The sequence below is a fragment of the Saccopteryx bilineata genome, chromosome 9 (assembly GCF_036850765.1).
Source record: "Saccopteryx bilineata isolate mSacBil1 chromosome 9, mSacBil1_pri_phased_curated, whole genome shotgun sequence".
NCBI classification, from domain to species: domain Eukaryota; kingdom Metazoa; phylum Chordata; class Mammalia; order Chiroptera; family Emballonuridae; genus Saccopteryx; species Saccopteryx bilineata.
Genome location: NC_089498.1, coordinates 33,257,338 through 33,279,211, shown reverse-complemented (window position 1 = coordinate 33,279,211; position 21,874 = coordinate 33,257,338). Strand labels below are relative to the sequence as shown.

Genomic DNA, 21,874 nt, shown 5'->3' with positions numbered 1-21,874 from the left:
CCTCTCCTCCTCAGAAGTTCAGGTCTCGGCCCTGGCTGGTTGGCTCAGCGGTAGAGCGTCAGCCTGGCGTGTGGGGGACCCGGGTTCGATTCCTGGCCAGGGCACATAGGAGAAGCACCCATTTGCTTCTCCACCCCCCACTCCTTCCTCTCTGTCTCTCTCTTCCCCTCCCGCAGCCAAGGCTCCATTGGAGCAAAGATGGCCTGGGCGCTGGGGATGGCTCCTTGGCCTCTGCCCCAGGCGCTAGAGTGGCTCTGGTCTTGGCAGAGCAACGCCCCGGAGGGGCAGAGCATCGCCCTCTGGTGGGCAGAGCTTCGCCCCTGGTGGGCGTGCCGGGTGGATCCCAGCCGGGCGCATGCAGGAGTCTGTCTGATTGTCTCTCCCCGTTTCCAGCTTCAGAAAAATACAAAAAAAAAAAAAAAAAGTTCAGGTCTCAACTGCTTCATTGGAAGGTGGTGGCTGCATGATCCTGAGGCCTTTGGTAAAAATCTTAACTTTTAGCAACAAGGATGTTTGGGAAATAGCAAACTGTGGAAATGAGTAGTTTAGGATGCCCAGGGCTCATTAGAGAGATCTGAGTCATGGTGATAAAAAGCTGCAAGTCATCATAATTTTAGCCAGTTCTCTCAGTGTGCTTCAACTCAACAGATTTCGGGAGAAGCCAGGGTATTCTGAGGACTTAAGATTGAGATGAGCTTGTACTGCAAGTTGGTGGGTTGGTGGCGCCAATGCACTGATATTTGACTCATCACACTTATAAATGGATTGTTTTTGCTGCAGTTAAAAACAGCTACAAATACAATGGCTAAGTAAAAGCTTAATGAAGTATTTGTGGAGCTCTGGAAGGCCGACAGAGTCTGGCCAGGCCCCCAACATCACTGTGCCAAGCAGTTATCAGGTCACACTGGGAAACTGCCACCTCCTGGCCACTGAGCACAGTTCCTCTGGCCAGGGTGCTGGGTTCTGAGTGCTGCCTGCACGTGGTCCTCGTGTTTATTGCTGGGCTCTCGGGGAAAAGTCCACTTTGCGTGCCCACAGACAGGATTCTTCAGAGGGTTTCCTATGTGAGATATGTGCTAATCTGGTGGCTCCTGGACAAAGTGATCTTCTCATTTCATCCTAATTCTTTTTCTTTCAAAACTCTTTTGAGGACCTTTTGAGTCTGTGGGCTCTGGCTGGGGAGCCCTAGGATCTGGTGGGGAAGTTTCATGAAAGCCAGGAGAGAGCAGGTGTGGGTGGGCAGCCCCAGATCCATGCCCTGTGAGAGAATGGAGAGCTTGACGTGAGGGATCTGGGCACAGGTTTAATATGAGTCGGTTTGCTACCTGTTAATTTAGGTTAAGCTCCAAGAGACAACACTACCATCTAGTGGTAAATGTGGTGGACAGTGACCGTGATGACAGCTGATTTGGATCCAGCTGTTCAGGCTCAGAACCACTTTTAGCATCAGAATGAGTCTCTGACCCCATGTGACAGTGGCACAAGGTAGCAGGGGGGATTTGCAGGCTAGTCTTTCCAGCCAGGCGTTCTCACCACCCAAGGAGGCCCATGCTGTGCAGCAGGCACCTTGCTAGACTCCAGACCTGCTTGTCTCCTCAAATCCCCTCTCACTGGGAGCCAATAACATCAGCATTTCAGGCAGGGAGGTAAGGTGCAGACCTGGTACACAGCCAGGCAGCAGCCCCATTTAACCTGTGTGTGTGTGTGTGTGTGTGTGTGTGTGTGTGTGGTTTGGGGACACTGGATTAGGAGAGGTGTAAATGGGAGTACAAGAAATGTGGCTTTTTAATTTCCCTTCTTTGTCTCTAAAGGGAACTTCCCCTGATAGGCCTCAGGTCTGTAGGAGCAGGTCCCTCTGGGCTCTTCCCAGCTTTGCTTTGCTGGGGCTGTCTGGCTGGGAGGCAGGTCAGTGTGCTGGAAGGGCACACTCTGGCGCTGCTCAGCCCTCTCTGTGCCTCGGTTTCCTCATCTGTCAGTGAGAATCACTCCCTCAGACTTCAGTGTGGAGAACATCTGGCTCAGAGCAGAGATAAATGCGGTTTCATTTTCCTTTTCGTGATGAATAACTATTAGCTATTGAGAAATGCAAATGTAATTTTAAAAAGGAAAAAGAAACAAAGGTGAGAAAGAGACTTGTGTTCACTTTATCAATTTTACTAAATAGCAAATAATGTAGACATTTCCATGATGAATAGAAACCACTGGATGGCTTTTGTTTCTAAGATAAGAATAGATTTTATATTCCAATGAATGTCTTAGAATCCAATTAAAGATCAGAGAGAGCCCTGGCCGGTTGGCTCAGTGTTAGAGCGTCGGCCTGGTGTGCAGAAGTCCCGGGTTCGATTCCTAGCCAGGGCACACAGGAGAAGCGCTCATATGCTTCTCCACCCCTCCCCCTCTCCTTCCTCTCTGTCTCTCTCTTCCCCTCCCGCAGCCGAGGCTCCATTGGAGCAAAGACGGCCTGGGCGCTGGGGATGGCTCCTTGGCCTCTGCCCCAGGCGCTAGAGTGGCTCTGGTCGCAGCAGAGCGACGCCCCAGAGGGGCAGAGCATTGCCCCCTGGTGGGCGTGCCGGGTGGATCCCGGTGGGGCACATGTGGGAGTCTGACTGTCTCTCCCCGTTTCTAGCTTCAGAAAAATACAAAAAAAAAAAAATCAGAGAGAGATGTTCACTCTATTTAAGTCGTAAGTGCACCTTATGCTTAATTTCAAAGCCTAGAATAAGCTAATGCTTGCAAAAATGTAAGAGATACTCCTAACCATTTTTAAGCCACATACAGAACAAGGAGAAAGTAATCCCTTCTTGCAGGAGTGTTATTCCCTCAGCTGACCAAGAGAGGGCAGAGCTACACAACCCTTAGTTGCTCCACATCTGGAGGCTGTGAAGAACCAACCAGTGGAGAGAGGGGAGATGGAAGAAGAGGGAAGACAGGCATCAGTGACTCCAGCCAGCAAGGCAGAGCTGGTTGGGAGAGTTTAGGCCATGCTGCTTAGTCTGCGGCTCCTCAACTGGAAGTGGGGTGCTGCTTAGTTCTTGGGGGGCAGTAAGGATGCCTCAAGCACTCCTGCAGTGCCCAGAGTAGAAATTCTTTGGAATGAATTACTCCACCCAGTCACCTTGGAGAAACTGTGAACAGAAACCAGAAAACTGTCAAACACTCTAACTGCTGAGTAAGGGGATGACAGATTCCAGAACCTGCATTAGGTACATGCAACAGTAGTCTCCAAAGTCCAGATGTATAAACATTTGTAATAAGGACAGTAAGTGGTGCACTTCAAATGCTTTATATGTGCCATCTCCTTTGAGCCTCTCAGCAGCCCGAGGGAGTTACTGTGGTTACCCACATTTACAGACGGGAAAAGTGAGGCAAAGCAAGAGCAGGTGGCTTGCCTCAGGCTAACTAGATGGGAAGCACTGGGGCCGAGACTTGAACTTAGCACTGGCCTCAAGTCCATTAGTACCCCATGAATCAGAATTACTCCAAATTCCAGCAGAGCCCAGGACTGAGCCTCCAGGGAATCTTCCTTGCACAGGATAAAGATGTAAGGTCTGAATTATAGACAATAAAGCAGGGTACCATGGTGGTGGGGGAGACAAGAAGGAACAGGCTCCACCGGGTTCCACAGTGGAATATGGCTTCAGTTTTGAACCTGGGGAGCTGTGGAAACTACTAATGACAATTTATTGAGCACCCACTGAGTCAATCACATTGCAGAGCATTTTCCAGAGGAAGATACTGAGGTCAGAGTGATTGCCAGGGTGTGCTAAGAGCAAGTGGGATGGAAATCAGGCCTGGGAGACAGCACCTACACACATAGCTACTGAGGGCTCTCCTGGAGGATGTAAATTCCCAATGCTAAGATCCGGTTTGTAACATTTTTCTCGTGGCCTCCAAACCCGGCTGCTGTCTGATTTTGACTCTTGCTCTGCTGTGATTATTGTGCAAAGGACAACACACATACAACTAGGCAGTCTAATCATCCCTCAGAGGAAGTGGGGGGCCAGGCCATTTAGCCACCTTCTGCGTCCTAGGGCCGTAGGGTGAGTGTGAGAAGCACTGAGGGGCTCCCTGCAACAGTCATGAGGTAGGGGAATTCCGGCTCAGGGCAGTGTAACGGAGGTATCGTAAGCTCTTTCCCTTCAGTGATTTGGACTGACACATGGGGAAGGGAGACCCATTCATCCATACCATTTATCTCAGACTGTTCAGGCTGCTATGAAATACCACTTATAAATAGCAAAAATTTATTGCTACAGCTCTAGAGGCTGGTAATTAGAGATCAGGGTGTTGGCACGGCTGGGTGAGGGCCCTTTCCTGAAATACAGACCTCTTGTATACTCACATAGCGGAAGGGGGAAGGGAGCTGTGTGGGGTCTCCCTTATAAGGGCACTAATCCCAACATGAGGGTTCCACCCTTATGACCTAATCACCTCCAAAAGGCCCTACCCATTAATATCATCACCTCCACAGGTTAGGATTTTAACACCTGAATTTTGGGGGGGACATAAACACAGACCATAGCACCATCCACATCCACTCACCTTCCCTATGGCATGCCTACCGCAGAGAAGCAACTGATCTTGGAGCCTGGGGGGCGACTAACATGGGTGGAGGCTCTGGCATAACAGTGGTTATAGACACACGAAGGGCCTCGGACATCGGACACTGGCAGGCCCCATCACCTGCCATCACCATGAGAAATCCCATCTTTAAAAGGGGGCCCAGCAGGATGCCAGGACTGCTGACCAGGGTCCTGCAAATAACTCTGGAGCCCCAGGGCTTTCAGCATTAGCTTAAAGCAATGCAAAGAAGCATAAGATAGCTTCCACCAGGATTCAGAAAAAGCAAAAGTTCTAGCAGTGACCACCGCCACGCTGATTGCTATCAGACAAAATGTCACATGTGGATGACAGAGAAGGACCAGAGGACGGGGTGTGTGTGTGTGTGTGATCTGTCTTCCTGAGAACAGTGCAAACACTGTGACCACTGACATGAAGACACCCAGACACACACCTTCCCTTCTCCCACAGCCACGGTATCACCTCCCTCATCCTCTCCAGGCCTTCTCCACAGAGCGCCCAGCATGCGGTTGGGCAGCAGGGGGCCAAGGGGGCAGCTGCCATTTCAGAGCTGATTCCAGCTTCTGAGGTCTCAGGTTGCAAGGACAACCACCACATGATCTTAAATAACCGTGTTTAATGCTTCCCAGAACAAACTTGTTCTTTACTATTAGGTTCATTATGAACTTGAATCACTAAAAATGTAAAAGTCCATAACTGAATTTAAGCTTTAAGCAACCAACACCTTTTGTGTTTTTAGTGATTTAATTTAGTAAACTTTGTGCAAAGTCATGAATCTTTCCATAAGTTTGTGATCTCCAAAATAGAACTAGTGAAATGTAGCATAGCCCTCTACCCCTGTGCAATGAGCGCTGAAGCCACTGTGGCCGCACCGTGCTCTAAGCTTGACGGGAAACCTGTTCTCACCGGGCCGTCTGCCCGGGCCCTTGAGGCTGACCGATCCCCCTGGGATGACAGCGGCAGAGGCTCTAGGGCTTTCTGAGGACAGGAGGTGCCACAGCACTGACCCTGGGTAGGGAGCCAGGCCAAAGGCAGCAACAGAATCTTCCGGAGAGAGCTCTGCACCCCCACCCTGTCTGTGTCTGCCCACACCTGCCACTGCCCTACAGTCAGGTGGTGCCCTTTCCTGTGGAATGAGTCAGCGCCTGGCCTGCCAGTGGGACCTGCACAGGCCAGGGGACACAGTGTAACTGCTTTACTACAAGGGCTCCCTCCTGATACAGCACCCATACCCATCTGGAAAATTATCCTTTCCCAAGCCGGGGACGTCGATGTCTACTTCAGGAGAGGTTTAGAGTTTGCTGTTCTTTTGGAACTGGGCCACCAGGCTGAGGACCTGCTCAGAAGCTTTGATGTTCTTTGAGCCGAGGTAGGCGACACTGTTGGTGGCCGTCTCGTCCAGGTAGTAGCGGTAGTTGACCATCAGGCTGCACGAGCCAGTGATGCCCTTGAGGCTGAGGTCGGCCATCCAGTTGATGCGCCACAGCACCGCGCCGTTCTGCAGGTGGAAGTTGGCCACGGGGTTCAGGGCATAACCCCGGTGCTTCTCTCCATACAGGTACCAGGCACAGAGCCGCATCAAGGGGGCCTGCAGCGCCCTGACCAGCTTTTCAGACTTCACCCACTCATTGCTGCTGAGAAAGCCCTTGAGGGTCTCATTAATGGGACCACCTGTGATCTCAGAGATTTCTTTACTCTCAGAATCTGTAAATAATTCATTCCTCCCATGATCCTTTGCTTGTGAGTTCAGGAGCCCCAGGAGCCATTTGGTGAAGCCAGGTATAGGAGACAAACTTGAAAATGTCCCAAGGTGAGGAAACTCTTTCTGTAAGGCATGGTTGGGGGAGGGTGAGAAAGGTGGAGAAAACACACACAAAGAAAATTCAGCAGGTGTGTTACCAATATAGAAAGACCTCTCCATTTATCATGCATGCATCATTAACCGAGTATGCTGCTGTATAGTTTACAAAGTGATGCTTGATGTGCATTCATTTTCTTCCTTCAAGGAACATTTATTAAGAATCTGATGTGTGCCAGGCCCTGGAGGCATCTTGCATGGTGGCAAGCCTCTCCGGCAGTGTCTCGGTCTGCACCACTGAGTGTGGTAGCTGTCGGGGGACTCGCCCAAAAGCAGAGTGGGGCTGCTGCTTGGTGGGACTCCGTGTGCAGTCCCCTGACTGCAGATCCTGTCTTTCTGGCCACCACTCCCTCTCATGGACATCTCTGCAGCCACACAATCTGGTTTGGAGCTTGGCAAAGTACCCAATGACTGTTTGTTGAACAAACAACTGATTGCCACAGTCGGGGTGGAGGATGGGATAGAAGAGGAGGCAATGGGTCTTTCTCCACATCAGATGATATAGAGCAATCAAATTACAGAGATCGCAATGATCATTTTTAATAATCTAGTATTCTTGGTTTATAAATATAATACATGTGTCACTATAGAAAAAACCGTATGGCAAGCAAAATCATAACACTCCTCTACTCTGAGATCACCACTCTCAAAAGTTCAATGAAGTGTAGCTCCTGGTCTTCCTTTAGGTAATTTTTACATCGGTGAGACATTTTATTTGATATCCTGCTTTATGAGCTTCTATCATGACCATTTTCTCATTATCATTAACAATTTAAACAACAGAATATCAAAAGATGAGACTAAACCATTCTTTTCCTAACCACATTCTTTTCATTGGGCATGTAAGGCGGCTCTGGGCGTCTGCTTTTAGAAACCGCCAAGCACACTTCTGTGCAGGAGAGAACTGCGCCTCCTTCGAGATTCTCCCTGGTGACTTTCCAGCTCGCAGCCGCAGCCGAGCAGCCGACTGTCAGGATGGCTCCTGGGCTGAGGGGCTGGGCTGACTGACGGAGAAACAGCCTGTGGGTGAGTTCCCCAGAAGCTGGACCCCGCTCCCTTCTCATCGCCTATCTTACCCTCAGAGTCGCCCTCTCCCTCCCCTATTCATTTACACCTTCAGCAAAGAGAAGGAAATAAGAAGAAACTGATATTAATTGGATGTGGCTTCTCACCACCTCCGGGAAAAAGTGGCAGAGAGCAATTCTAATGAAGCTGATATCCAACTGAATCCCAAGTTCTCAGATTTAAAATTGATTATGAATTTAACACGAAGCACATAAATATTTTAATTCCACTCTGTCACTCTCCAAGGAAGAACTTCGGCTGCAGCTGTGTTGAAACGACCCAAAGCAGAGAACACCACTCTCAGAGCCAATTATTAACAATCTAATTATTTTACCTAATAATTAGATCCTACTCATTATAGTTTACCCTGGCCTCTTTTGAGTTTTAAAAAGCCTAGACCCAGAGTGCTCCGCACTGCTGCTACGGGCAGTCAGTGTTCTCAGGGCAGCTCAGACAAGGAAGTCAGACACGTGTTTTAAAAGCCAGTCTTTTTCGAGCTGCCTGGTCTAACCTCAACACTCCCTCAAGTGATGAGAAAGCCCAAGCTGTTGAAATGTCAGGGCTCAGAAGTCTGGAGAGTGTGGGCGAGGATGGGTGGGGGACGGTCAGGTGGGGCTCGAATGACCACAAATTTTATCATCCAAACCGGGACAGGTGAGAGCGAAAGGCAGCACTCCTCATGAAATTATGCTGCGACAACACACACAAATCAGAATGTAAGATCCCGGAGAGACTGCTGTCCTCAGGACACATCTGTGCTTGTGGCCAACGGACAAGCTAGTTCCAGGTGCCCTTTCCCGCTCTCCTGAGTGGTCCCAGGGCTCCTAGGAAGCGCCTCTGGCCTGTCCTACCCCCTCTGCCTTCCCCCAGCTTGCATCTTCACCTCCTCCCATCATCAGTCTTAAGACCTGGTCACCAACTGCACTGCAGCAGGGTAACGGGAGCTCTGACCCAACGTCCCACGCGGCACCTCACTCACCTGCAGCTCCTTCACCACTCGCTTTATGAGGAAGGTCCCCAGCTCCACCCCCTGCAGTCCTTGTTGGGTCAGACTGATGGAATAAAATATGGCGGCGCCAATTCTGTTCTTCTCCTCTGTTTCCGATGGAGGACACTCCTTCACTATTGCCTGCAAAACATGAATGAGTGGTGAGTGAGCTTGGATGCTCTCACACCCTGCATCTCGCCCCTTCACTTCGGGCCATGAGAAAATCCTCACAGGGCAGCAGCTGAAGAGGCCTCAGTGTCCGCCTCCACTCAAGGACCAGGCTCTGAAGCTAAACAGTCTGTCTGGGACCCCCTGAAGCAGCAGCTGCACAGCTCCCCTGGGCTGTCTGCTCAATGCTGTGTCACTACTATCTCTTTGCAAGTCTCCTGCAAACTTTGGTCAATAGCAGTTTAGGTTCTTTTTGTCTTTTTCAGGTCTTTGTGCAAACTGGAACTTGATTAATCTGCTTCCCTTCAACACCCAGAGAGAACTCCCGACCCTCTGTCTGGGCCACGTGGCTCCACTCTCTGAAAAGGCCTGCTCGTTCTACCCTGAAGTTATTTTTACTCCTTATCTCTGAACTCCAGTGTTTTACATTTCTCAAGAGAGCAATGAGTCCTATATAATTTTTCTTCTAGGAAATTTACCTTATGCTAACTTTTCTATACCTCTTTGATTTTGTGCCACATTCTTGCTTTTCCCTCAGTGAAAACACACGTCTACGAAACAATCTAAGATCTGACTCTCCAGGTCTGATTTTATTAGCTCTGAGTTTTGACTGAGGGGTTTCTTGCACCTTAATACTCTGCAGGTCACCTGACAACAGTGGAATAGTGGGTGGTATCTTTTAGTTTGCTTTGATGGAGGGACATAGCTTGTTTCTGAAGAACACATATATACTGCTCTAACTTCCACTAGCTACGTTTGATTCTTGAAGCTGGGGTGGCTGGCACAGCGCCCATGATGAGGTCTGGGAGTCCACAAGCCTTCTGAAATTATGAACGGAATGTGTGGGTCTGCACATGTTCCCCTGGGGGAAATGTCCTCAGCTTTCATCCCCTGCAGGTGCTCCACAGGTCTTTTCTGTGACTCTGGAGAGTTAAGAGCTGCTGCCTTAAGGAAAGGAGGGCAGACGGTGAGACAGAGGAGATGACAGGCCGGGGGCCCAGGCCCGGCCTCTCCCGCACCTGGACTCTGATGGAAGAGCTCTGTGCTTCCCAGGGCAGAGCTCACTTCCCAAAACTCCTAGTCCTCATCTCGGTGAATTAGCTCCTTTGTTTTTCAAGAAGTCTGTAGATTACCTTGTGGTTTCTTATTCAAAAATTTTATAGCAAATACTTTTTTAAAGTTTTCAAAATAAAAACAAGTCTTTCTTTGGCTATACAAAGGAGATATGCATAGTGTACAAGAGGCAAAAATGAATGCACTATGAAATCACAAATTACTCCAAAACCTAACACCAAGTCCTGCTATGAACTGTGAGATGAGTACACGCCCAGGTCTGTCTCACTGGCTGTAGATAGATATACACTTAGCCCTTTGAGTAGTGAGGTTTTTTTTCTTTTTTTTTTACAGAGACAGAGGGAGAGGCAGAGAGAGGGACAGATAAGGACAGACAGACAGGAACGCAGAGAGATGAGAAGCATCAGTCATCAGTTTTTCGTTGTGGCACTTAGTTGTTCATTGATTGCTTTCTCATATGTGCCTTGACCGTGGGGCTACAGCAGACTGAGTAACTTCTTGCTCAAGCCAGAGACCTTGGGTCCAAGCTGGTGAGCTTTGCTCAAACCAGATGAGCCAGCGCTCAAGCTGGCGAACTCGGGGCCTTGAACCTGGGTCCTCTGCATCCCAGTCTGACGCTCTATCCACTGCGCTACCGCCTGGTCAGGTGAGTAGTGAGGTTTTTTAATACTCGCTGACCCCTGGGAGTGAGTTTTGTTTTTTTTTTTAAATGAAATTAGTTCCAGTTACAGTTTTTTTTTTTTTTTTTTTTTATAGAGACAGAGAGAGAGTCAGAGAGAGGGATAGACAGGGACAGACAGACAGGAACGAAGAGATGAGAAGCATCAATCATTAGTTTTTTGTTGTGCGGTGCAACACCTTAGTTGTTCATTGATTGCTTTCTCATATGTGCCTTGACCGCGGGCCTTCAGCCGACCGAGTAACCCCTTGCTTGAGCCAGCGACCTTGGGTCCAAGCTGGTGAGCTTTTGCTCAAACCAGATGAGCCCGCGCTCAAGCTGGTGACTTCGGGGTCTCAAACCTGAGTCCTCTGCATCCCAGTCCGACGCTCTATCCACTGCGCCACCGCTTGGTCAGGCCCCAGTTACAGTTTTATTAACTTAAAGTCATGTTTGTTTGATAACCAATTTATAGAAACAAAAAGAACATACGTGTGCCTTTTTTAAAATGTTGCCTTACTTATTTTAAAAATAAAAATTTTTATGAATTGTACTCTGGATCAGGAGGCACAAGGATGTACATGAACGTTCATACTACTCAAGGGTAAATACATGCACACACAACACTGTGCATGAGCTTCCTCTCACAGGACTGGAGGTTCAGCGCCCCATGTGGAAGGTGGCTGCTCTCAGGGCTGGGATGTGGGCTGGGCTGAAATTCTGGCTGCTTCCCTAATTATTCTATCATCACTGCAAATCACTGAAGTTCCCCTAAGCCTCAGCCTTCTCATGTCTAAAATGAGAACAATCACACAGATACTACAGACATCTAACTCACAGAGGGCTGTGAGCAGTGATACATGAATCATGCTTCACAGGCTGACAGACATACAGCAAGTAATCAATATTATTAATATTATAAATAAGATCATACTAAACATGCTATTCTAGACCCTGATTTTTTATGCACTAGTTCACCAAGGTTGGCTTTCTATGTCAAAAATGTAAAACGAAATCAACACTGAAATACACTTATAGGAATCCAGGGCACGTGAGGATGTACCAGATGTATGTGCCATCGTTTCTCCAGCGCATCCTCTGCTGATGGACACTCAGCGATCACTGCCAGCCTTTCAAAATGGTAATGGTGCAACGCCTGCACACTTAGGGCTGAGCATCTTCAGGGTAAATTCTGAGAGTGACATTTTTAGGTCATAGGAATGCACATTTTATATTTTAATAGATATCACCAAACTGTCCTCAGAGAGGGTGTAATGAAGTCTAGTGTGAGTATGCCAACTCTTTTAAACACAAAATCATGAGGATTTATTTCCCCCTGGTGATCAGGAACATCTGCTCATCAGCCTGCCTGATTTCCCCACCTTTCGATACTAGGATGCCACCCAGAAGGCCCATTCTGTGGCCTGTTATCACCTCTCCAGCTTCCAAACAGGCCACCCCCATGCCAAAGTCCACACCCACTGTGGCCTCCGGGTCTAAGCAAACCTGCTGTGTGGCCAGGGGTCCCCATGTCCCCTCACTGTCTTTACCTTTATTGAGCTCTGCTCTCCTATTCCCAGTCCCTGCGCTGGTTCTTCTTCTGCCCCCCACGCGCCTACAGGAATGTTTCACACGTTCTTCCCAACTCCTTAAGGAGTGAGCTGGCCGTAGGCAGGGCCTGTCAAACTCAGCTCGCCTCACCTCCACACACTGGTTGCGCTCTGGCCTGTGTCAGGTATGCAGCACTGAGTCTATTTTTCAATCACAGGTTGTTTAAAACTGCCTGTTGGCACTTAACAAGTGCTGAAAAGTTGAACCATGCGCCCTTCCTTCTCCTCTGCTCTCGCAACTCTGCCCGTCTCACAACTGTTCTGCAATAGACTGCAGCCTTGTCTCAACTCAAAGCTGGCAGACCCAGATCAATGCTCTCCTCGCTTCAGAACTGTCTGTATACTACACATCTACATTCCATAGCTATAAAATTAGACTTATTTAGCCAATTAAAAAATCCACAAATGCCTAAAGCTTTTGAAAAAAGGGCATAAAGCCAAGTTTAAGAAACCTTAGAGCCTGGGTAGGACGCCTGTCTTGTCCCGAAGTGACTGTCTGCAGGTACCTGAATGTTGCTGGGGATGTCACTGGTCAGCGCCACGTGCAGAACCACCAGGGGCTCCCCAGGGGTTGAAGAGTGAGAGAAGAAGTAACATCTTCTATACGGCCCGACACGGCGTTTCATGTCCATCCAGTTTTTCACAGGATGCACAGCCTCAGACCTGACGAGGAGACCACAATGAGCTAAGAGAAATGTTCAATTCACAAGTTAAGTAACCATTGCTGATTCTGATTCATATTATTCACGACAGTCAAATAAATTCTTTAAATACAGCTTCAACTGCCTCTTCATGAAAATTTAAAGACGATCATTTTAATGTGAACAGCACTGACGGAAAGGAACTACAATTAATGACCATTTTACACACGAAATTGTGCGCTAGTTTTTAGTATCTGGTCTATGACTCGTTTGGGAGGCCCCTGGGAAGCAGTTCCATAGCAGACTGTAATGCAGGAGCCTAAGCGGATGCTTCACTGTTGAACATTCTGTCTTTTATTCCCTCTGAATCCCTGCAGCTGAAGTCAATATTGCAAACACACGTCTCTTGGTTCCATTTGGCTAGCAACCTCAGCCAACCGCTGTTTTTTCAACACGTGAAATGGCAGCAGGCACTATCGGTCCCTCAATCGGTTACACTTCAAATAGTACAACGTTTTCCAAACCTTAGGCTGCACAAGACAACACAACACAGACTGTGCAGATCCCCAGCTGGAAAGAGCTTCTCCCCTCTGTGAGAACAACTGTGATGTGCTACCCTGCATTTTACTGTGTCTTGGACATGTTGGAATTATGCATGATATTGTTAATTTTTTTTTTTTTTGATTTTTTTGACTTTCAAAATTTTTTTTTTTTTTCTTTTTTCATTTTTCTGAAGCTGGAAACAGGGAGAGACAGTCAGACAGACTCCCGCATGCGCCCGACCGGGATCCACCCGGCACGCCCACCAGGGGCGATGCTCTGCCCACCAGGGGGTGATGCTCTGCCCACCCTGGGCGTCGCCATGTTGCGACCAGAGCCACTCTAGCGCCTGAGGCAGAGGCCACAGAGCCATCCCCAGCGCCCGGGCCATCTTTGCTCCAATGGAGCCTTGGCTGCGGGAGGGGAAGAGAGAGACAGAGAGGAAATCGCGGCGGAGGGGTGGAGAAGCAAATGGGCGCTTCTCCTGTGTGCCCTGGCCGGGAATCGAACCCGGGTCCTCCGCACGCTAGGCCGACGCTTTACTGCTGAGCCAACCGGCCAGGGCCTGCATGATATTGTTAATTTAAAGATTTTATCCAACAGAGAAATTTTAACAACTAGATGAGACAAATACTGTTAGGGTTACTAATGAAATACTTGGACCAGTGAATTCATACAGCTCTGATAATGGGGTCTTAGGAAAAAGGGAGGCCATGTGCTTTAAATATGAGGACATAAACGAGGCCCTGTGTTAGGTTTGCTGGTAGCATCAGCATTCTATCTGCGCCCTGTCCTCCTCGAGGATCTCAGCCTCACCTGCTAGGACAGCCACACATTTGTGAAGACTGCGTTTGGGCTTAACTGGGCTTCGAACAAAATGTACATGTAAATAGAGATGGGCTTTCAGCTAAAACATAAGGAACAGGAAAACCTGAACACTTACTCACTGACTTTTTGAAGCACTTCACACGACGAATGCCAGGTCACCCGTTCTAGGTTGAGGAACCCTGAAGAAAACCATTCTGTGAGCATGCCTTTCAGCACTCCATTCATTTCCTGAAGAGAAAAGAGGAAGTGTCAGCTTTCCCAAGCCTGTCTCTGCATCGTTGCCGGCACAGTGAACGGAAGCACTGAAGCGTGAGGTCAAAGGAGACTGTACGAGATGCTTCTCTAAATGGCCTTTTCTGAGATAGCACTACTGAACTCTTATCTCAACCAAATTAGAATGAGTTCAGTGTTCCATTTAGACTTTACTACTTCCATCTGTAAGATAACTGAATAAGAGATTCAACTTGAATTAAGTTTCCCAAATCAAATATGTTCCAATTCCTTCACCGTAATGAACACAACTAAAAACATAAAGTTAATATAACACTGAATGGTGTGCCATAAAGGAAGCACTGACACGGGCAGCTCAAGTCCTCATTCCCTCAGGAACAGTTTTTGATATGCCAAAACATCAGTCCTCATTTTCTGGGAGAAGCAAGTCCTGGGTGCAGGGACCGTATTTTATCAACTCTGAAGGTGTGCATTTTCATATTTTAACATCTCTGAAGTCAAGATGTATTTTTCAAATGATGGCCCGTCACAATTTAACTGGTAGCATCTTTTTCTCCCTTAATGGGACATAAAATAATATTGTATCTGGCAATCAATGCATTCAGATTTGATGAAATTACTCCAATTTCACTTCACTTACTTATAACTAATCTATTTCTGAAAAATGTTTGAGTCAACTTTACCTTCGAAGATACATCTGCACTGAACAGACAAGAGGTGCATAAGGACAGAACAGGAGCAGAACCATCTCAGTTTAGTCTGCTGTGACCAGGGTGAACAGTAGTAATAGCAGTAAGCTTTCTCATAGCCAGAGTGGTGAGGAGAAGGGGGTAAATCTAGGACCCACTGGGGTGGCACAAAGTCAGACTCAGAGTAAACACAAGGTAAAGAGCTTTTCAATAGCTAGAGCTGTCCACAGATGTCATTCTAGGAGAGTGTGAACCTCCCCACAGAACTGACTGAGCATATGGTCCACAAGAACTTGGTGGAGCTATCTTAAATAGGATATAAGCAACTGATAGGTGGTTGAACCGGATTACCTCCACAATTCCTTTTTAACTCTCGATTAATTCCATAGTCTAGTCTCCTTTACGTGGCTCTAAGCTCTTTAAGGGCAGAGGTCATTTCTAATTCATTCCTCTAGTTTCCAAAGCATTCAGGGGGGCCCTCCATGTGGAATATGGCTAACAGATTGATATCAGATGAAAAAGAGAAGAAAGGCTGGAGAATGGTGATTAGAAAGTAGCAGGAAGGGAGGGTAGGAGATGTCATCTTCTAGGCAATATATCAATAGAACAGCTCCTTAATAAAACTGTCTTTTTACTGCATTTGTCTACACTGGTTCTTAATCTTCTTGGGGTTGTCACATCCTTTTGAGTATGTGCTAAAAGACAGGGACTCTATTTCCAGAAAAATACCAACATATTACATTCTGCATACAATTTCCCGAGGTTCCCAGACCCTCTGAAATGGATCATCCTCAGGGGCTCATGGAGCCCAGGAGAGGAACCTCTGCACTAAATGGTTAGAAATGTGTTCATCCTGCTCCATGTATGATGTACTGGTATCTCTATTACATTCATAGTAGAAAGACCTGGGACTACCTAGTTTCAGTATTCATTACTAAAGAAATTACTTGGTTGATGAAAGCTCCTGTCTTAAAGTCTCTTCATTCTATTTTGGGCTATTGACAGCTATAAAATGTGACACTGGTACACGAGAACTGGGAATCTGGGTTAAAGGTTATAAGCCTCCACCGCCTAGTTCTGACACGACGCCAGCTGTTCAGGCTGGAATTAGCCACCCCATGCAGCAAGGTTACTGGATCATAGAGAACAGGAGGCAAAGAAGCAGTTATACTTTCTGCTCATTAATCCTGCAATCATTTAGCAATGATCCCAGACTCAGAGATATAACTGCTGGGAATATTGTGATGATGCCAAAGTCAGTGTGAGGTCTCAGTTGTTTCTGTACCGCTAATTCTAGTTATCCTGGGTGACATTGTTTACAGGGCCAGCCAACTCTTTCAGCAGCAAAAAAACTGTCTCCTGTGCTCTCTTCTTAAGCTTTTGGCGATCAAGCTCTCCCCATTTTTGGTATGTGAAGAAGAGTTACTTTCATTGTTCAGAAGCCCTAGGGAAGGAAACTGAAAGCTATGGGAAATGGTCATAGTGCTGAAGTTATGACATTCTAGGTCAAATTCCAATTCATGTAGATTGCCTCCTCCCAGGTGGCTGGGGCACACTTTACTATCTACTAATAAGTTCTTTTTCGGTCTAGCTAAGCACAGAATTTAGTAGAACCAACAAAGGCCACTATACTACTTAAAAGCAGGACACACCACCAGAAAAGGCTGTAGGACAGTGTTTACCCGGGCAGGCAGGCAGGCAACTGCAGCGGCGGCAATGCTGACTGTGTCCGCCATTCGTTCAGCCCCTCTTGTTCTACCCACGCTTCTGTTAGGGCTTGCACACCTCTCATTTGACCATAATTTCTATGTTTAAATTGCCTATCAAGAAACTCTTCCATTTCTAAATGCCAACTCCCCTCTAGTGCCCACAAATCATTGAACAGTGCTCAGACCTTCAGCTATAATGGGGTTTACTTCAGTTTCATTGGGGATTTTATCTAAGAAATGTAACTCTTCAACCCAAACAGGCCTTTGGCAATGTCTCTGGAGAAAAACAGAAACCCTATAAACCAACACACAAGAAACCACATTGCCCCTCCCCCCCCCATAACCATCTCCCCACCACGTCGTACTGCACACATACCCTCACACCCCATTAGCAAAGCTGGACACACACCTATAAAAACACCACAGACATGTGACCTTTGTCAGGTTGTAAAAACTTTCTTCAGGGTAGCACTGTATCTTCCCAGCAGGAACTTGAAACTGACTCTGAACTTCTTATCAAAAAGAATTAAGATTCCCGCAGAAAAGAAAAGAAACCTGTGTCTCAAAATATCCAAGGAAATAGCCCTCCTCCTGGCCTCATGCCTTCGGTCTTCATGCTGGGCTACACTGGAAACAGAAGTGTCAGTCTTCTGGATTCTTCCCATGTTTCCAATAATCACAACCCTCAGTCAGAGCCAAGGTCCTGACAAACCTGTCCTTATTTGTAAAACAGATTTTTAGCAAAGTTCCACCATACCCCACAGGGCATTCCTTAGAGGAGAAGCAGGCTGACCTTGAACATACCAACCAGGAGCCGAATTTCTCACCTTCTTCCACCATATTCACTGTCTGGTCAAAGGCACTGAATTAGCAACCCATTGGGCCTCACCCTATTGGTTATTCTGAAGTGCCTTTGCACCCTACAGGCCGCAGTAAACAAGAACCTGTGCCAGGCACACACCAGACCAAATCCATTCCAGGGAAATGCTCAGGGCCAAGCCCACAGCAGCTCACTTAAGCCAGTGCATGTTCACTTGACTTGACCTAGCAAGTCCTAAGGTCAGCAGAGACCAGGCAAGGAGCATGCCTGTGTGACAGGGTGCCTGCTGTGTGCACGCAGCACAGGATGCTGACATCTGGGGCCAAGGCGGAGGAGCTCCCCGCTCTCCCACCTCACAGGGCATCACAGGCCCCTGGGGGTCTGGGGCTGCTGCCCTAAGGCTTCACATGCCAAACGTCTGGTGGTTTCTAACACTGAATTCCTAAAAGTGGGAAGTCAAGCCTGTCGGAAGCCACTAGACCTGAATGCAAAATCCAGAATGAGACAGAAGAAAGGAAATTAAGATGGATATTGAGACTCTGGTGACAGATTATAGTATCAGATTCCAATGACAATTTCTGTGGATTTAAAAAACTATTATCTGAGTGATTTCAATGATAGGGATTTAAAAAAAATTATGTAATTATAGAGCAAAGGAGAAGGGAATCATGAGGTTTAGCTCCTAACAGATGCAACAGATATAAGGGTAGGATTTCTAGATAAACAGAAACTAGAAAAGGCTCCTGCACCCAATGTGTCCAGATCACATACAGAGGCAAAGGTCAGACTATCATTACCGACCCTTTGTTCAAGAAGTATCTTTATTCCATGAGGCTTTTTGCCTGTAGGTGTGTAACGTTTTTTTCCCTCACCTGTGTGCACAGCTTGTTTAAAGAAACAAGGGAAGCCTGAGCACGAGGACTTGGTATTGCTGGCAGCTCTGGATTTCCCTGGGGCAAGCTCCTTTCTTCCAAGTCAAGTCTCAATGTCACAGCTTTTGGCTGCCACAATGTTCCTACTCCACGGCATGATGACCAAGTGTGTCCTTGTGTGGGCAAGAGTAAGGGGACACATTCAGTAATGTGTCAGAGAATCAGAGGATTTAGAACTGGATGAGGCATTAGAAGTCACCCAGGGCCAGCATACACTGAAATCTACCAAGGGCAGTCTGATGTCTGATCCGATGTCTCTCTTGGCTGTGCAGAAACCTCCCAAGCCCTCTGGGCTTCATTCTAGGATCAGAACTCTGTGAGTAGATCACTGTGACATCAAGACAAATGAGAATGATTAGTGTGCTGACTCTGTCTTATAGCAGGGCACCCAGGAGTCTATCTTAATGCTTCATTCATCATTTTGCTGGAGAAATTCAAGGCAAAATTCCCAGTTTTTAAGGAGCTGACCAGCTAGTTGGGGTTGGGAGGAATACACTGCAAACACTAAATGCCATGGTTGATGTATAAAGTCCATGTGAAGGGTGCAGATAATAATGTACATCATGAAGCTCAAAGCTGGGGGAGACTACTTTGAGCTAGAATAACTGGAAAAGCTGAGAGAATGAGTGAAGAGTAGAGGCAGCTCTTATTCTACCAGGCCTCCCAAGCAGGAATCACAGAGGGGTGTGTGGGTTCAGGAACTTTCCATTCAAGAACCAGGTTGGCTGGAGAGGCAGGTCTATGGAGAGGAGCAAGTAAGGGAGAGTAAAGATGGAAATGTTCTCTAGGCCTAAGGAAAGACACTACATGCGATCCTTCTGGCACGTGAGGCTTGATGGTTTTTCAACAAGGGAGTAAATAAAGGCTGACCTGTGGTTTCAGAGAAAGATGGGCACTGGGATTACTGCCAAGACAGAAGCTTGCACAAAGTCTTAGCAAGAGTAAATATAGTCGCAACTAGAGAATAATGAACTCCTGATTTATTGAAACTAAATAAAACAAAGCCACCAATTAACTGGGTTTTATTTGTCTTCCACTTTAGAGAAAAGGCAAATTCTAAGAGAACAAATCCATTATAGATCTAGTTAAAATGGTCAACTCCAAGAGTCACTGTGTAGGGATGAAGTACACATGGTGGAGTCATCGGGCCTGGCTTGCATTGGGGCTCCCTCACCAGCTCTGTACTCTGGGCACTGCACTTGACCTCAACAAATTTTGATGCAATTCCCTATGGCATACTGAGGATGCCAGGAGCAAGTGTATGAAAAGCACTTACCACCCAACATGCCTCTACCAACTCTTCCCATTCCAGAACAGAAGCTCCTGGACCAACTGACCTGGGAGCCTCGAGCAGGCCTCATATAAGACAAATAATGGATGGCTGCATGTTGAAAGGATAAATGGATGGGTGGACGATTTCATTCTTGAGACAGGAGACATTCTACCTAATTCTCCAGCGTCTTATGCAGTAAGAAGGAAGTTCCAGAAGGGACCCAGATTCCAAGACAGTGCAGACCTCAATTTCTAGTCATCTCTGCGCGTTTCTCAGGACTTTTTAGGACAATGGCGTACACATAGTGGATGCACAATTAACTTCTGCTCACACAATCAAGGTTTTCAGAACGGCTGCCTGATGCTCTGTTTGGTACTTGTTCAAATACACATACCACACAGACGAAACCTCTTAATAGCTAAAATACTTAAGTCTTTATGAAGCATACTAACCACGAACGAGGCGTGACAATCTCTTAGATTTGCCATATCCAATAAGCACCACACAGTAAGGACTGGAGCAAGACATGACTCGAAAGAGCTAAGGAGTCAGAAAGCGTGGGAAGGAAGGGGACGGGGTCCGGGGGTCTGTAACTCACGGCGAAGTGTGCTGGGCTTCAGGGAGGGAAGGTGGACTGTTTGGGGTCTGGGGGCAGTGAGGCCTTTATATGGGGCTGCCAAGGACCCGTGGACCTGGGCGCAAGGCGGGGGCGCGACCCAGGCTGTCCCCGCTGCCAGGGCGTCGGGGCGGCCCAGGCGAGGCCTTACCCGGACGTGCGGCCCCTCCACCAGCTTAAGGGCCTGCGCCTCGAGCAGGTCGGCCCGCAGCTGCACCAGGAAGCGCACGCCGCCATCCAGCTTGCTGATGTGGTGGAAGAGGCCGCGGTAGCGCGGCACCAGGGCGTAGCGCAGCCGGTCCTCGGCCTGCAGCAGCACGGCCGCCTCCCGCGGCTGCTCACGCTGCTGGAGCACGCCGGCGCTCTGCTCGGCCACCTGGCCGTGGTCCACGCCGAAGCTCTGCGCCAGGCGGCTCAGCAACTCGGCGCGCTCGGCCGGCTCGGCCAGGCCGCCGTAGAAGCTCACGAAGTCCGCGCACTGGCCCTCAGCTGACGCCGGCGTCTTCTCGCGCAGTTCGTAGGGCGGCGTCGCGGGCACCGCGCGGCGCAAAAATTCGTCCATGGCCCGCTCCTGGGCGCCCACGGCCGCCGGCCCACTCGACAGCCGGGGTCCGGGCGGCCGCTGCGGCCGCGCGGGTAGCCGCAGCGGGAGGAATCGCCGCGCCGCCAGACCTGGCCCAAGGCCTCGCATGTCGCCAGAAGGCGGCTGCCCAGAAGACGCCACCAGCACTGTTGCCGTGCTTCCGGCTTCCGGCGCGCGCCGACTCCATTGGCTGAGGCCCGGAGACAGACGGGGCGGGGGCCAATCGGATGGCGCAGCAGCGTGAGGGCCGGGGCGGGGTGGAGTAAGGCCCGAGGCCAAGTGTGACTAAAGGTCCCGGCCGGGAGGCGGGGCGGTCCCTCCTCCCCGACCTGTCACCTGGTCACCCGAAGTCACCGTTTCAGCCTCTCTTCTCTTCCCCCACAGCGTTCGTCCCTTCTATACTCTAGAGCCGAATTCTCCAACCTTAAGGTGCATCAAAGTCACCTGCAGAACGTGTTACGCATGCAGATTACTGGACCCGAGGCCCAGAGAGTCTGATCCAGTGTGGCTGGGGAGGAGTAAAGGGCTCTGCCTACTTATGAAGTTTCGCTGCGGTTATCCTCTCCCAGGTAGTCTAGGCGCTCTCAATTCGTGTTCAGGGTCTGATTATACAAGTGCCTCGGAAAGCTGCAGTCCTTTTTTCTCCCAAGCTCCAGCTCCAGCTTCGAGCTGTCCGCTGGAACGCTTTTCATGCATGTGGCAAACAGGCTCTCCTGAACACTTTGTTTCCAACATGCTTCTCCTTCCTTAGTATTCGTTCGTTCGTTCGTTTATTCGTTTATTCATTCATTCAACAGTGTTTATTAACCACTTAGTTAAGTGCCAGGTCCTACATTAGGCACGGTGATAAAATAACGAGCCAGACAGACCTGATTGTGCCCCATGTAGTTTACAGTCTAATGAAGGAGACAGGCAATAACATTACTAATAATTGTGAAAAATGCTATAAAGGAAATGAAATTATATAATATAGCAGGGCCAAGGTGACTTTCATTGTGGACCACATCATC

At 48.4% G+C, this 21,874-nt stretch overlaps 1 protein-coding gene across 1 annotated transcript; it reads right to left on the bottom strand.

Moving 5' to 3' along the window:
* Positions 1–3,657: 3,657 nt before the first annotated feature.
* MLYCD (malonyl-CoA decarboxylase) lies at positions 3,658–21,016 on the bottom strand. Its single transcript, XM_066242347.1, has 5 exons — positions 20,433–21,016; positions 14,127–14,239; positions 12,509–12,665; positions 8,484–8,633; positions 3,658–6,406 (listed from the first exon to the last, which is right to left on the bottom strand). Exons 1-5 carry the CDS (start codon positions 20,970–20,972, stop codon positions 5,873–5,875), a joined length of 1,494 nt encoding a protein of 497 aa, XP_066098444.1. The 5' UTR covers positions 20,973–21,016; the 3' UTR covers positions 3,658–5,872.
* Between the last annotated feature and the right edge of the window lie 858 nt (positions 21,017–21,874).